Source organism: Anguilla anguilla, chromosome 6, assembly GCF_013347855.1.
Source record: "Anguilla anguilla isolate fAngAng1 chromosome 6, fAngAng1.pri, whole genome shotgun sequence".
Classification (NCBI taxonomy): domain Eukaryota; kingdom Metazoa; phylum Chordata; class Actinopteri; order Anguilliformes; family Anguillidae; genus Anguilla; species Anguilla anguilla.
The window spans coordinates 56,429,826-56,445,022 of NC_049206.1; the positions used below are offsets into that span (position 1 = coordinate 56,429,826).

The 15,197-nt window shown below is 47.4% G+C and overlaps 1 protein-coding gene across 3 annotated transcripts in view; it reads right to left on the reverse strand.

Annotated features, from left to right (window-relative positions):
• Window positions 1-1,496: 1,496 nt before the first annotated feature.
• Window positions 1,497-15,197, reverse strand: part of usta (uronyl 2-sulfotransferase a) — a 70,154-nt gene continuing 56,453 nt past the window's right edge. For all 3 annotated transcript variants that reach the window (XM_035423890.1, XM_035423891.1, XM_035423892.1), the window contains 4 exons: window positions 14,859-15,012; window positions 7,847-7,944; window positions 7,448-7,605; window positions 1,497-4,809 (listed from right to left, as the gene is read on the reverse strand). In XM_035423890.1, the coding sequence (XP_035279781.1) occupies window positions 4,508-4,809; window positions 7,448-7,605; window positions 7,847-7,944; window positions 14,859-15,012 (712 nt within the window). In that variant the 3' untranslated portion in view covers window positions 1,497-4,507. The remainder of the gene's footprint in view (window positions 4,810-7,447; window positions 7,606-7,846; window positions 7,945-14,858; window positions 15,013-15,197) is intronic.

The following is a 15,197-nucleotide window of genomic DNA, read 5'->3' on the forward strand; positions in this document are numbered from 1 at the left end:
GGTGCCATCTTCACAGTATGTGATGGGGGGGCGGTGGGGGTGGGGGTGGGGAAAGGAGTCACAAGAGGTTTTCTAAACACCTCAGGGAACACCCTTCCCACAGTTCCATCCTGGGTGCATCTCAGTCCAGAAGACAAGTGCATCGTATGCAGACACACATCAATGGTACTATGAAAGACGAGCACTGTACAGCCCTGCCTAAAAACAGCCAGCTTGTTTTTCTTATGTTAAGTTGTAGTCCCACACGAACAGTTTGTGTGTGTGTGTGTGTAAAACCATACAGTCATAAACTTGGCCTCTACACTGTTCCTGCACTCTCAATTACCATTCTGTACCACGGGGTCAAACATGACTTCTCTCTTCAGGCTGCACCTCTCCCCACCCCTCCCTAGCCTCTAGTTTAGCTCAATGTACCTAGTTAGGTTAATGCGATCATGTTAGTTTGGCAGCATTGTTTTGTCTGATTCTGATTAGGCGAATGTGATTTCAGTGCTAGTTTTGTACTTGGCAGGATTGTTTGTTGTTTGCTGAACAGGTTACCCTATAGGGTTGGAGTCCTGATCTATGTGGTCACTTCTGGCACTACGATTTTTACTTCACTCTAGTGTGTTTTTCTGCACCTCTGCACCTTGAACTGATGCACTTGTTGTACGTTGCTCTGGATAAGAGCGTCTGCTAAATGCCTGTAATGTAATGTAATGACCCAGAACAGTACCAATTCTTTGTACCCAAACGGAGTATTAACTTTATGAAAACATCATAAATTGTTAATAACCAGTTCTGCACATTCATATCCACATTGTTGATTGATGTCATGAAGTCTCATGCTGAAAGTATGAAATTTATGGATGTTTCCACAACGGCAAAGTCAAAGACCTAACAGGCGAGTTCAGAGTCAAAGGCTTTTCTTCAGCCATGCACTATATTGTAACAGAGTATGTTCTCAGCACAGTCATCACCATTCCTGTGGTTTCACCACCAGATTGTTGCTAACATGCCATCCTGAGCAGTGGCACGACCTGTCTGTCTCAGGCTGCAGGAGGGCGGGGCTAAAAGTCAAACTCAAACTCCCACCCTGTGACATCAGACCTCCCCTAGTCCAATCCAGAGCTTCGGAAGGCGGGACTGTCCTCAGCAAATCGCACGAGTCGATGAGTAGGGTTGGATGAGAGACCAGCTCTCCCAAACCCACCCAGGTTGCATCACAGCAAGGTTGGGAGTGCAGTGCACTGATCAGAAGCATGGAAGAGTATGCCCTCTACTGGTGATCAGGTGTACATGCACCATTCGACAAATCTTTTTTTTTATTTAGGTGTGATTTCTTTGAGAATTTCAAACTCTCCTTATTTCTATACACATATATTTCCACAGGTTCCCAACCACTGAAATGAATTTCACATATGAACTTCAGAAAAAACACAGAAAATAGTAAAAGATGTAGCCTACCTTTTCATTCATTTTTTCACCAAAAAAAGAAACCGTAGTGTGATAAACTCAAGAGTTAATTTTGTTAGAAGGTATTTATTTCAAAAGCTGTCCAAGACAACAGATAGTTCCATTTTGAAAAAAAAAACCAAAACAAAAAAAAAAAAAAAACCAAAAGGTTCCTCAACAAAGCAGGCATTTAGGCAGTTCAAACGTTTATTTAGGTACTTAAAACTCTGATAAATGCTAATAACAAAGTACTTGATAACTGTTAGATGCCAAATGCTGAAGCACAAATTCTCTCTAAAAACACCTTTTTTTTTCCTGAGAAAAAACATCTGGAATGCGACGTATACACATATAATAAATTAAACTGTCAAAAAAGATCATTCAGAACACAGTACACTCTTTTTTAAATACAAAAAGCTGTATATTAAACTGGCATGTGAGTATGACGAGTGAAGTTACACCAGATTATAACATTTATACTACGTAATATTATGTGCCAACTTCTTTTAAAGACAAATTTGTACTGGGGATGACGAGGCACGGGAAAAGGGTTTCGACGCTGAACAAACATCTGGAGAGTTCGGCCTTCAGAAGTTTGCAAGTATGTTACAGATTAGGAGCCTCAGTCAGATCCAAATAATGATCAAGCAGTAAACCCTTGGCTGACAGTTTTGTTAGACTAGGTTTGGAAAATTACCGTTCTTAGATTTGCTTGGTGTCAAGCACACAGACTGGGCCTTTTTTTTTTTTTTTTTTTTTTTTTTGAAGTAAAAGACTGGTTTCGTTTATGGAAAAGCTTTGAACCGCAACGGCACAACATTTGTGCTCCATTTGAGAAAGCACAACAGCAACAACAACAACAACGACAACAAAAAAATGCAATGGAACCAAACCCCTATTACTGTACAGTAATGTTTCAACAGATCTCAAAAAACTTCTCATGGTCAGAAGACTGTTAGAAGACCTCCCTCTATCCTGCAAGCTAAAATGGAAGAACATTCAACGCTGAATTCTCTGAATTCATATTTTGGTGAACTTGTTCCTGATTATCCTGAATTTATGTTTAAAGACAACATTTCCCAACCGCTGATCAAACCTGCAAATCCTTTTCAAATACTGTCCGGTTTACTGGGATTGGCAGATTCACCTCTACAGACAGTGAGGCACTGTGAGCCAGCTAAGACAGCCACAGTATTGGCATATTACCAGTACAAACACTGGTACACAAGAACAGAAGTGTGTTACAGGTACCTGCGTCTGAATGACATTCTGTGAAACACAAACAGGGAACAGAGAAAACTTCATTTGATACCGTAACCATGCCGACCCTGGTTACACGCAAAATCATTTTTAGTGATGTTGAAATTATGAAAAAAAAAAAAAAAAAAAAACTAAAAAACTAAACAAAACCAAAAACAAAATAGGTTTCTAAGTAAAAAATATACATCTCCTGTCTCTTTGTTTTAATAAAATATCATTATTTAAGGTACTCGTTTTTTAATTTGTTAAAATCACAATGATTTGATTTGGAGTGCACATTTGGATCATAAGACGACACAAAGTAAATAGATTAGGAGTCAGCTGCACGAGGGGCGCTCCACGTTAAATTCGGTAAGCTTATCAGCTGATGAAACGCACAGATGCAGGACTGATATCGGTTTAACCCTTTAACGGTGTAAGTTCACAAATACGCAATTAGAATGTTCTTAACCGAACATTCCAATGCTGATGTCACAATCACTACTGGCAAATAAAAGAACTCAGTTCTAGAACACTGACAACTTTTGAAAAAGAAAAAAAAAAAAAAAAAACATTCCGAAAAGCCTACTCTTCAAAGGGTTAAATGTGCGTTCCCTGTTTGCAGCTCACCGGCCCTCTATTATGATGTCACAACTCAGAATCACGCACAGGGACGCAATACAGAATACAGCACTGTTAGTTTTGGTGTTGAAATGTCATTGGCTTGCATTTTAATGACCGTGACACCCCGCCCCCCCGGGGGAGGCGGAGCCAATCACGCAGAGAGAGACCAGTGCTGATCACCCTTTTGCACACTGATGTTCCGTTTCCCACAGTACCCTTAAATCAAAGACCGGACCGAGGAGAAGAGATGACAGACGTGTGGAATAGATGTCTCTATGGCAGCGGGAAGCGGTGGGGCAGGGCCGCAGATTTAAAACAGCGACTCCTGGCATTCCCAACTGTGAACAAAGAGCTACGATTGGCCGGCCGAGTCGCAGGGCGAAGCGTCCAGCGCCGGGAGCTAGCAACATCGGGCTCTTCAGTCCATCTCTACAGGGCGACATTACACGCGGCAGTGGATGTTCAAACGTTACTAATCGCAACTCAGAGTAAGGCTTTCAGATCCGGAAGAGCGCTCGAGAGATCTGGTTCGATCTGGTTCGATCTGGTTTGATCTGGTTCGATCCGGTTCGATCCGGTTCGATCCGGTTCGATCCGGTTCGATCTGGTTTGATCCGGTTCGATCTGGTTTGATCTGTGAGGCGACCAAACCTCTGGCTTTTTGCATTAAGGCGACGCAAACTTCTGGCAAAGACGGAGTTAACGCGGCAGACAGAGTCAGGGGGTCAGGTGGGTGGGTGGGCGGGCGGGCGGGTGGGTAACCCCCACTGGGGCTCTTACGCTGCCGGACTGGGACAGCGACCCCCAGACCGCCATTCCTGCGGCGACTTTTCAAGTGCTCTCCCGGCTGGCCCTTACGTCGCTTTGCGTCCATCGACAGACGGGTTTCTACGGACGACGGCGGCTTCCGGGACCACCCGGGGCCAGAAGGGTTCAGATACGCCAGTCTCCCGGACTGAGCAAAGAAAAAAAACAAAAACTTTTAAAAACAAAAAACAAAATCTATTTCTGAATGCTCTGAGCTCTTGGCACATGATAAGCACACGCTTGTGTCCTCGCTGGGTAGGCACGGCCACCCGTAAAAACACGGATGTCATCGTCATCCACACACCCCCAAGCGACTGGTGGGAATGCTGAAACCTGGAGCGGAGCCCCTCCCCCTTTCCCCGTTAAGCCCCGCCCACGAGCTCGCCCGTCTCCACGGAGACCATCAGGGCTGCGCCAACCAGCTGTTGGCGTCCTCCACGTCGTCCTCGGGCTCCTGCTCCTCCTCCTCGTCCTCCTCCAGGGGCTCCTGGGTCTTCAGGGCCAGGTTGAGCAGGAAGTTGGGCTGGTGGGTGGGCCGGGAGGCCGACTTCAGGCCGATCTTCCTCTTGGTGAGGTGGAACTGCTCCCGGACGAAGTTGTAGAAGTCGTACTCGTACCGCATGCGCTGGTAGAGGGCCTGCAGCGCCTCCAGAGAGGGGGTCTGCTTGCGCACCGTCCCCGTCATGTTCCCCATCTTCCTGTAATCTGCCGAAATTAAGGGGGCGGGGGGGGGGAAGAGAGGGGGGTTACGCACAGGAATGCAATGCTATAGTACAATTGGGTCAGCAAGGTGGGCTTTCAGCTTAACAGGTCACTGGTTCAATTCCCAGATGGGACATTGCCAATGTACACTTCAGTGATGTAACTGGCCTGAATTGATTCAGTAAGTATTCATCCCTACAAAAAAAATTGTATGTATGCAAATAAATAAACAAATAAATAAATAAATCTAAGCTGTCTATAATGGTTAGAGAGCTGGGCTTCCAGAAATGCTGGTTGCAGGTTTGAATCCAAGACGGGGGAACTCCACCTGTACCGCACTTCAGTAGTAGACATTAACTGTATGTGTATCAAAAATGTATTTTAAAAGTCAATGGATTTCCTAATTAATTTTTAATCAACCTGAAATTTCTTACTGAACAAAATTTATCAATCGTGTCTCCGGACGCACAGTTTCTGGTTTAATTCCAGAAAATACATTTTAAAAAAATAAATTAAAAATACAGAGTAAAAGGGCGCAGGGCTCTCTGAATAAGAGCCTAAATGAGAATGTGAATGTGCGGTTCTGGAGCCAGAAGCTGTTACAGTCACAGCCCCGCCCATCTGAACAGGCCTCATGCAAAAAAAAAACCAAACAAAAAAAACCAAAAAAAAAAAAAACCAGTGACGAGCGCCAGCAAAGCAAAGCTCCCCCCCCCCCCCACCCGTTCTGCGGCTCTGGAGTTCTGGATCACCACACGGCCTTCCGAAAAGCTCAGCACGCCCCCCACCCCCGCGCCCCCACGGTTCAAACAGAGTTCACGGCTCCCTCTAGTGCGCGCAGACCGAGTGCGTGGCTAAAAAAAGTTCCACGTTTTGTTTTGTTTTGTAGAAGACGGATTTTAATTTTTTTCTCCCTAATCTGATGACAGGCAAGTGAACCACTCTTTTCAGCGGTCACGCGCTGTCAATCCCAGAATGCACTGGCTCACTTAGAGCATGCGATGTGACTCCTGCCATGAAGTAGTTCTGTAACCAACACAGCAAAAAACTCCTTAGAATTGGAATTGACTACAACTAAAGTAACACTGGGGATAAATTCCTTAGAATTGGAAATGATTACAACTAAAGTAACACTGGGGAAATCTCCTTAGAATCGGAAATGACTACAACTAAAGTAACACTGGGGAAAACTCCTTAGAATTGGAAATGACTACAACTAAAGTAACACTGGGGAAAACTCCTTAGAATTGGAAATGACTACAACTAAAGTGACACTGGGGAAATCTCCTTAGAATTGGAAATGACTACAACTAAAGTAACACTGGGGAAAACTCCTTAGAATTGGAAATGACTACAACTAAAGTGACACTGGGGAAAACTCCTTAGAATTGGAAATGACTACAACTAAAGTAACACTGGGGAAAACTCCTTAGAATTGGAATTGACTACAACTAAAGTGACACTGGGGAAAACTCCTTAGAATTGGAAATGACTACAACTAAAGTAACACTGGGGAAAACTCCTTAGAATTGGAATTGACTACAAGTAAAGTAACACTGGGGAAAACTCCTTAGAACTGGAAATGACTACAACTAAAGTAAAACTGCAGACAACTTCTTAGAATTGGAACAGACTCCAACAAAAGCAAAGAACGAATCAGAAAAAGTACTAATGCATAATGTTTGAACAAATCAAATGAAATCCCAATCCCTACACATAAATGGGTTCCTTTTCGGCTATTTTAAATAACGTACACACAAGGTCCACACAGAGGCCTTTCACAGGAGACTTGGTTTTGCATTCTAAGTCACCGTGACAACGTGACTGACACATGGTTTCCTTAAGCCCCAGTGCGGTGGTGTGGATTTAATCTGTGCTTCTGTTCCCACCGTCTCACAGTCACCTGACCTCCTTCAGCAATAGACCAAGCTTCCAAGTGCTACCACTCAACATTAAGGGTCACGCAAAACCAATAACATGACCAGTGATTGGGTCAGGGTATTTGTTTTCCACCAATCATTGGTTGTTATTAGTTTTGTGTGTGCTATAATGACTTGTATGTGCTCAAGGTCTCACAGTCTCACTCACGCTCTCTCAAGCTCTCTCTCACTCTCTCTCACTCTCTCTCACTCACGCTCTCTCTTACACTCTCACTCTCTCAGAGCCCCCGCTAACCTTGGGGTACTAATTAGCCTGGTCAGGTTCACACTCTGATATGAGAGAAGTACAGTACACTCAACAACTCCATGGATGTACTCTGCTGGTAAACAAACTGGCAGGACAGAGGGTTGTGAGTTTATGACCGCCATGGCAGGACAGAGGGTTGTGAGTTTATGACCGCCATGGCAGCACAGAGGGTTGTGAGTTTATGACCGCCATGGCAGCACAGAGGGTTGTGAGTTTATGACCGCCATGGCAGGACAGAGGGTTGTGAGTTTATGACCGCCATGGCAGCACAGAGGGTTGTGAGTTTATGACCGCCATGGCAGGACAGAGGGTTGTGAGTTTATGACCGCTGTGTCGGAACAGAAGGTTGTGAGTTTCAGACCGCCGTGGCGAGACAGAAGGTTTTTAGTTTAAGATTACCGCAGGGGTACGTGGGAAGGGGGTGGGGGGGGATTTTGGGGGGAGAAGGCCGCACCTGGGCTCTTGTAGATGTTGAGGACGTCGGTGAAGAAGTGAGGTAACAGGCGCTCCAGCAGGAGGAGGACGTCCTCCAGCTCCTCCAGGACCCCCACCAGGAGGAAGTTCTCCAGAACGTTCTGCTTGGCCCTCTCGAGCGCCCACAGGCCAGGCTCCCTGGGCGGAAGACAGCGAGCGTGTCGTCAGGGACGAGCCTGACGCTCCGACCCGTTCACAGAGCCAAGGCCAGAGCCGCTACGGACTCTCTATAAGACTAGTGCAGACTGACTGAGTGTAGCCCTCATTAATATAACTGACCAGTTTCTAACATAGCATGCTTGTTATTTTACCAATTTACCACAGGAGGAAATTCCTATCAGAACTGGGTGTGGCCACAGACACAACAGGTGAGTCTTACCTGCACTGGGGGTGTTGCCCGCAGAAATAGGGGATGATGTAGAAGAGGCGAGGGTTGGAGCATTCTGGGTAATTCTCAAGGATGCACACATTGATGTCCTGCGTAAGGAAAAGGAAATATTTGAGATGGCCCTTAACAGGCAACACAGGGAAGGGCGCGGGGGGGGGGCGGCGGGGGGGGGGGGGGGGGGGGGGGGGGCTTTGCTGCAATGAAGCAGGGGGGTCCATAAAAAAAAAAAAAAGAGTTAAATCCTGGCCTGGGGGAGGGGGATGTCATGCAATCCTTACAGAAATATTGACATTCTTACACCTGGCCTCTTGTCCTTTAACCCTGCAGGTAGAACACAATTCCAACCCCCTCCTCTCCCCTCTCACACCCCCCGCCCCCCCCCCTTCCAAATGCCAAAGTGAACCTGGCTGACTTAACTACCGAGAGAAGAAGTGTATCTGAACCTTTCTTCTGCTTAAACAGAGGAAGGGAAAGGAGGGAGAGACTGGTCCTGAAAATATCTCTGAGTTTGCTTTCGCTTTCGGTTTGATGACCTGTCCCCCCCCCCGCCCCCACCGCCCCCCCCCCCCCCCACATTATTTTCTCGTAAACTGACGTTGTTTATTTTCAGACGTTAAATAAACAGAGCGGGGAGATGACAAATGGCCAGGGTGTAAGACCAAGGCTTTCTGTTGATGTTACAAACAGACGCTTTTCAAATCAGTCACAATAATGGATAACAGCACCATTCTTTAGTATGAGGGACCTCACAGATATTTCACTACTCTCTGCATGTACATGTGGACTGCTGGTTTATTTTATCTTATAATGAGGTAGACAACAGATCAATAGACATCAAAAGACACTTTATTTAACTTCAATATGAAGCAAACCACACAAATCAAGGAGGATTTTAAAAAAATTACTGGAGCCTTTAAATTTCCAGAACAAACACTGAGAATACAATGATAATTAAGATACATGAGTATCCTTGTATAAACCAATCATCATCATGAGACTGTTTACATCATCAGGGAGGATTATTCCACTGGCTTGAAGACTAATGACCTTATGCCAAATATGCGAACAGCTTCTTAACCCAAAATCATTGCCCAAATGGATTTGCACACTGGTGCCACTAGGGGGCAGATGTGAACCATGTTTAGCCCACCCAAACCCCCATACCCCCCCAAAAAAAGTTGGTGAAAAGCACATCTCATCTTCTGGTCGTCATCCCAGAAAAGATGCAGAAACACAAAACCACATCCTGCGAGAGAGCACACAGCTCTTTAAAAACTGCGATACGGTGATGAGAGCAGCGAGGACATCGGCCCGTTCTCACCTGCATCGCGTCAAACAAAACACAGCAGCGTGACCTCAGCCACACTGAGCCTCCCACACCAGCAGCACATCGAGATGGAACCGATCTCCTTCTTTCGTTTCCTACCCGTTTGAAGCGATGCCCAACCAGGCATCGTTACACAGACGGGACCCCTCACCGATTAACCAAAGACGCCGGCATGCAGGGCAGAGTGCAAAGGGGTCTAACTTTTCACACGTCTGATTAAAGTTCCACAGATGAGCTCAAATCCCCAGCCTTAAGTTGAAACCACATACTCAAACTGTTTTAAGCACTAACAACTCCTATACAACAAAATGTCTATACAATACCGACAGCGACAGCAATATACAAATATAAAGCAATAACAAGGAAAATGGCAGCTCACAGCAAACACCCCCATTCCCCCCCCACCCCACCATAGATTCCCTGATTGTCTAGGGGCCAGTACATGGAATGCAGGGGAGGGATTTAACTGTTACTGAGAAAAAGAAACTGGAAACAGATCGCTCGGATTAACCAATTAACCACCCACACCACCCGCTGGGGTTTTCTGAAGATTTTTTTGTTGTGGTAGAGAACCAGCAGGCATTTATTAGCAGGTAAAAAAACCTCCCCAAAATCTCTGTTCTTATTATTAAAAGCTTATTCAGCCATAGCAGCAATTAGCGTACAATCAAAGTTAATCACGTTGCTTCTATATACAAGCAAGACTGTCCAAGAGCCCAGAACAGCCCGTGTATATGACGAAGAAATATCTGGTAAACACACTTAATTCTTGCCTGCACAGATTACAATGTCGGTAAAAGAAAAATATTGAACATTAGTAAATGAGAAATATTACTCAATTGGTAGCGTCTACTCTCACAGCTATTTACAAAAAAAAAAAAAAGGTTTTGTTTGGCCTCCATGTCCCCCAAACAAAGCCAGCCGGGAGGTCAGGGAGAGGTCTGCAGAGAGACTGTTATCTCTGGCCAAGGACGACGAGACCAAGCCCATGCCTGTGTTCGTTAACCCTCAGAAGAGTAGGTATTCTGGAATGTTCTTTTTCGAAAGTCAGTGTTCTGGAACTCCATCGCTTTCAGTTACCAGTGGTGATTGTGACATCAGCATTAAGAATGTTCAGTTACGAACATTCCAATTTATATATTTGCGATAAAAGCACAGCGCAATCAGAACAGCAGTATGAAAAGCAACGATAAACCACGTCTTCCTGCTAACCGAAATACGGCAGGGGGGTGGCCACAATAAAAGCTAAGGCAACAGCAGTGCCATGAATAAAAATCCAAACGTTTAAATTAATGAAAAAAGTTGGCGGAGTTGGCGGAGTTGGCGGGGGCTTCACCTCCGACGCGTCGGACAGCGTCAGGTTTTCAAACGGGCCGGCGGCCTCGATCCAAAGGGAAGCGAAACACCCCATTAAAGCCCGAAATCGAAACCCTTCCCCGCCCCACGCGCGCACGTTTTACACCGCGAACAAAAGGCTCGCAGTAAATAAAGAGTGGCCTGTTTGCTTCGGCTGAGTCGCTGGCTGATATAGGGAAGCGCGTCGGGGCTTTTTCTTGGAAGCGGCCGTTCGTCATGTTTAACGGCCATGGCTGGCCTGCCACCCAAAGGTTAAGCAAAGCCCAGAGACCTCGCGAGGCCCCGAGGACCCCTCTGGCCTATTAAAAAAATTGTCTCAATAAAATCTCGGCCATATCTCAGCCATGTCAAAGCCAGTACACACTGTGTGTTCCTAAATCGTACAACTGACAATACCAAACAAAACTTAATAACCTAGCATATGGGATTCGTCATATTTCTATAGGCAATAAAACACCCTGGGGCCTTCACCTAGGAGATGGCCAGGAACATGTCGACTCTTATTTACAAACACAAAATCCATACAAGACAGTCAAAGGAGACTATTATTAAAATATCGCCCCGGTTTTCCGCACCATTCCCAAATAACCACATCCAGGCTCTGGAATCCGATGGTGACATCAACATTTTTGATCCAGATGTTCTTTTAAAAAAATAAATAAATAAAAGATCAATTAAAACACACACAGAAAAATGTGCACACATGAGGGTTATTTTCCAACAAAAACACAACACATCCATGTGTAAAACATTGGCCACCCATCTGTAAAACTTGGGGCAAGTATCTGGACAATGTTTCTTTTTAAAAAATCCAGGGGAAGTCCTTCTGTAGAAGATTAAAAAAGCCTTAAATGAACACAGCAGCTCCTGACTGGAAAAGATTAAAACCACTCGCCAAGGCATTGAGGCCATACTGTATGGTGGTCTTGATCAGGGCATGGGTTAGTCTGCAAGGTCAGAGGAGAACACTCCTCCTCCTCCTCCTCTTCCTCCGTTAAGGTATCCCCCTCATTCCTCTCGCAGGCACGGAAACATCTCCCCCCCCCCCCGCGTGGAGCGGTGCTGTGCCGAGACTCTGCCCCCCCCCCCCCGGAGGACGCCGCGGGACGGCGGGACGCTGGCACGCCTCACCCCTCCTCTCATCCGGCGAGCAGCGGCAGCGGCGTTTTCCCGCTCGGACCCGGGCCACGCCACGCCCGCAGGTAGGAGGCAAAGCCGGCGCAGCTATGCAAACAGGGGCCGGGGCCCCGTCCTGTGCGCCTGAGGCAACAGATGGGCCGCCTGCCACCTCCCAATGCAATTTCCTGAAACGGTCCCCCAGCCCCCCCCCCCCCAGTTCCCGCTCGCGCCCCCCCCCCCCACGCCCCACCCCCCAACCCCAGTCCCCGCTCGCCCACTCCCCCCATCCCCCATCCCCAAACCCCGCCCCCCATCCCCCCAGTCCCCAGACCCCTCTCTCTCTCTTTCCCGCACAACGGCCTGAACACCAGAGCCGTCGGGCTAACATCAGCAGAGGCTCCGCCCGCCAGGCTAATTCTGAAACTGTGGGTCACAGCGTGAGTCACAGCCAGATGTTTTGACTCCGCCGAGCGAAAAAAAGAAAAACAAAAGAAAAAAGGGTAAAACGGAGACGGTGGAGACTGCGAGCAGAGAGAGCAGCTCAGTAACTGACGCACCTGGGGGACAGCAGAGCGAGCAGAGAGAGCAGCTCAGTAACTGACGCACCTGGGGGAGCAGAGAGAGCAGCTCAGTAACTGACGCACCTGGGGGGGGGGGGGGGGGGAGCAGAGAGAGCAGCTCAGTAACTGACGCACCTGGGGGAGCAGCTCAGTAACTGATGCACCTGGGGGGGAGCAGAGGGAGCAGCTCAGTAACTGACGCACCTGGGGGGGAGCAGAGGGAGCAGAGGGAGCAGCTCGCTGACGGAGGACTCTTACTGAGGCACAGGCCTGTTACGGGCCAGGCGCAGGGGTTAAGGGCGCTCTCTGGCCCGGTCGGGGGTCACAGCAATCTGGGACAGGGGGGGATTGATGACCTGAGCGTGGCTTGGAGATGCCCCCCCTCCCCCCCTCAAACTCCCTCTAATGCCCTCTACCCCGACCCCTACCACCACAAACTCCCTCTACACCCCTCTACCCCCCCCCCCCCCAGCACCACAATCTCCCTATAACCCCCTCTACCCACCCCCCCACCCTCATAAACTCCCTCTAAACCCCTCTACCCCCACCCCTACCCCCCACAAACTCCCTCTAACCCCCTCTATAAGCTCCCCCCCAACCCCCTTCCCTAAGACAACTTCTCCTGACCAATCAGGCGACAGTGAGATCTGAGAAGCGCCCTGACTGAAATGAGGGGCTTGCTGCCCTTGGGTAGAGCAAGGCTTCACGTGCTTCATGTTTACCTAACTCCCCTCACATGCTCGACCCCCCCTGGGCCCATTCACAGAACCTAATTACACAGAGCAGAATCAGATCCCAACCGAAAACACATTCACTCAGGGCCTGTGAGCGTACGTGCGGATCTATGTGGGTCTACATGTGTGCGTGTATGAATATGTGTATGCGTGCGTGTGTGTGTGTATGTGTGTGTGTTAGTGAGTGTGTATATATGTATGCATGTGAATGTGTATGAGCGTATATGTATGCTTGTGTGTGTGCATATGTATATATGTGTATGTGTGTGCACGTGTCTGTGTGTACGCCTGTGTATGTGTGTATGTGTATAGGTGTGTGTGTGTGTGTATGTGTGTGTTAACGTGTAGGTCTGTGCATGTGTGTGTGCGCGTGAGGGAGAATTCCAGAAGCATGCCGATGTGTAGGGTTAAGCTCAGCTCCAGAGCCAGTTGTAATGATTTACAGAGGAGGCCACCCAAAACTATGCGCGGAGGCCTGACCCTTCCCACAGCGCCTTATCAGAACATACCGCGACATAGCGCCACAAACACTTCAGGCTGCGGCCGGCCCAAATTACAGCGTAGCCGCCAGGTTTGTAAACTCTGAAGCAACAGCGTCGTAAACAACGCTTCAGAACAGAAAGATAGGGTCGTATTACCCTGTAATGCACTAAGACGGCACACGTGTGCCCCAGACCTAGCTGGCTAAAAAAAAAAAACAGTTGGTGTTATTTTATTTTATCGGGGACAAATTCATAAAGGACGCTGCCCTGCCCTGCCTCACGTTGGTTTGAATGGGACAAATCGGGTTTGAGACGAGACGGAAGAATCTTCAGCTCATCTTGAAAACCTAATGTAGGAATGCAAGGGCAAAAAAAATCTGAAAAATAATTTTCAAAAAAAAACCAAAACACACCAGTTTTAAAAGTTTCACTTGAGTACTTGTTTCCTGTGTTTGTGTTTGTGGTTGCTGTTGCCACGAACACACTGATGGAGTGTCACTTAATCACTTTAGGCATAAATAGTTATCATAGGACACGAGGAGGGGGAGGTGGGAGGGGAGGGGGTGGGTGGGGTTTTGGGGAGAGAGTAGGCCCGCTCTCATGTCTGGCACTCGGTCGCGCGGAACAAGCCCCGTTTGGCAAGCAGAGGCGATTGGTGCGGCGATCTGGCTGAGGTCCAGCGGAGGTGCTGGGCAGAGAGGGGCGGAGAGGGGGGCATGGGGCGGCGGGCACGTCCTCCTTAACCATACCCCCTCGCCAAACGGGGTCTCCTCCTTAATCGCACCCCCCCCCCCCCTCGTCTCCAGCACCAAAAAAGGCCTCGTCAACCCAGTCCGGCGCTTGGCTTAACACAGGCGCAGTGCCGCCCGGAGGATTCGGCAACTAACGCAACCGACTCTGTAACTCCTTTGAAACAGATTCAGCAACTTCTGCAACTGATTCTGAAACGGTTTCTGCAACTTCTGCAGAAGATTGAGCAACCGATTCTGAAACAGTTTCTGCAACTTCTGCAGCAGATTCAGCAACTTATGCACCGGATTCTGAAACAGTTTCTGCAACTTCTGCAATGGTTAGTGCAACGGATCCTGAAAGTTCTGCAGCTTCTTAGGCAACGGGACAAAAGGTGTAATAAATATACTTGTATTACATCAAAGTCAGGGGTTCACAAGCTGGGAACATGGAGCGTGTGGAGATCAACAGGAAGGGAATCACTTGCTCAAGAGTAACAGGATGCTAAATTCAGGAAAAGAGAACATTCTGGAAGGTCTAAGGGAGGTAAATGCCCACTATTTTTCGTCCAGCATAATAATTCTCTTATGGAAATAGAACTGACCGTAATATACTGTAAATATATGGATTTAATGTAAAACACAACATATATGAAAGCTAAATTTAAAAAAATAAATTTGAAAAACGAAGACTCACTAGATATCTCTCGTCGTCCTTCATCCCGGGAGTTCGGATCAGGTGGTTCTGCTCGCCTCTCCAGTCCCCGAATCGCCGGAAGAAGTAGTTGGACAGAAACCGGTTTATTGGGTCTCGTATGATGTTTATGTACACTGGCTGTTCTATCCTAAACCTGACGGTTAAAAAACAAATAAAGAAATCGTTCATCGCTTGCTTATTTCCACTTAATTGAATCAAGAGAAGAAACGTGATATCGGTTAGCGAAGTATTCGCCTGCGGTCACATGAAAACGAACGTGATCGGGTCCACATTGCTCGCATTTCTGAAAATGGCTGTCGTGAAAGGCGCAAGTTTAGC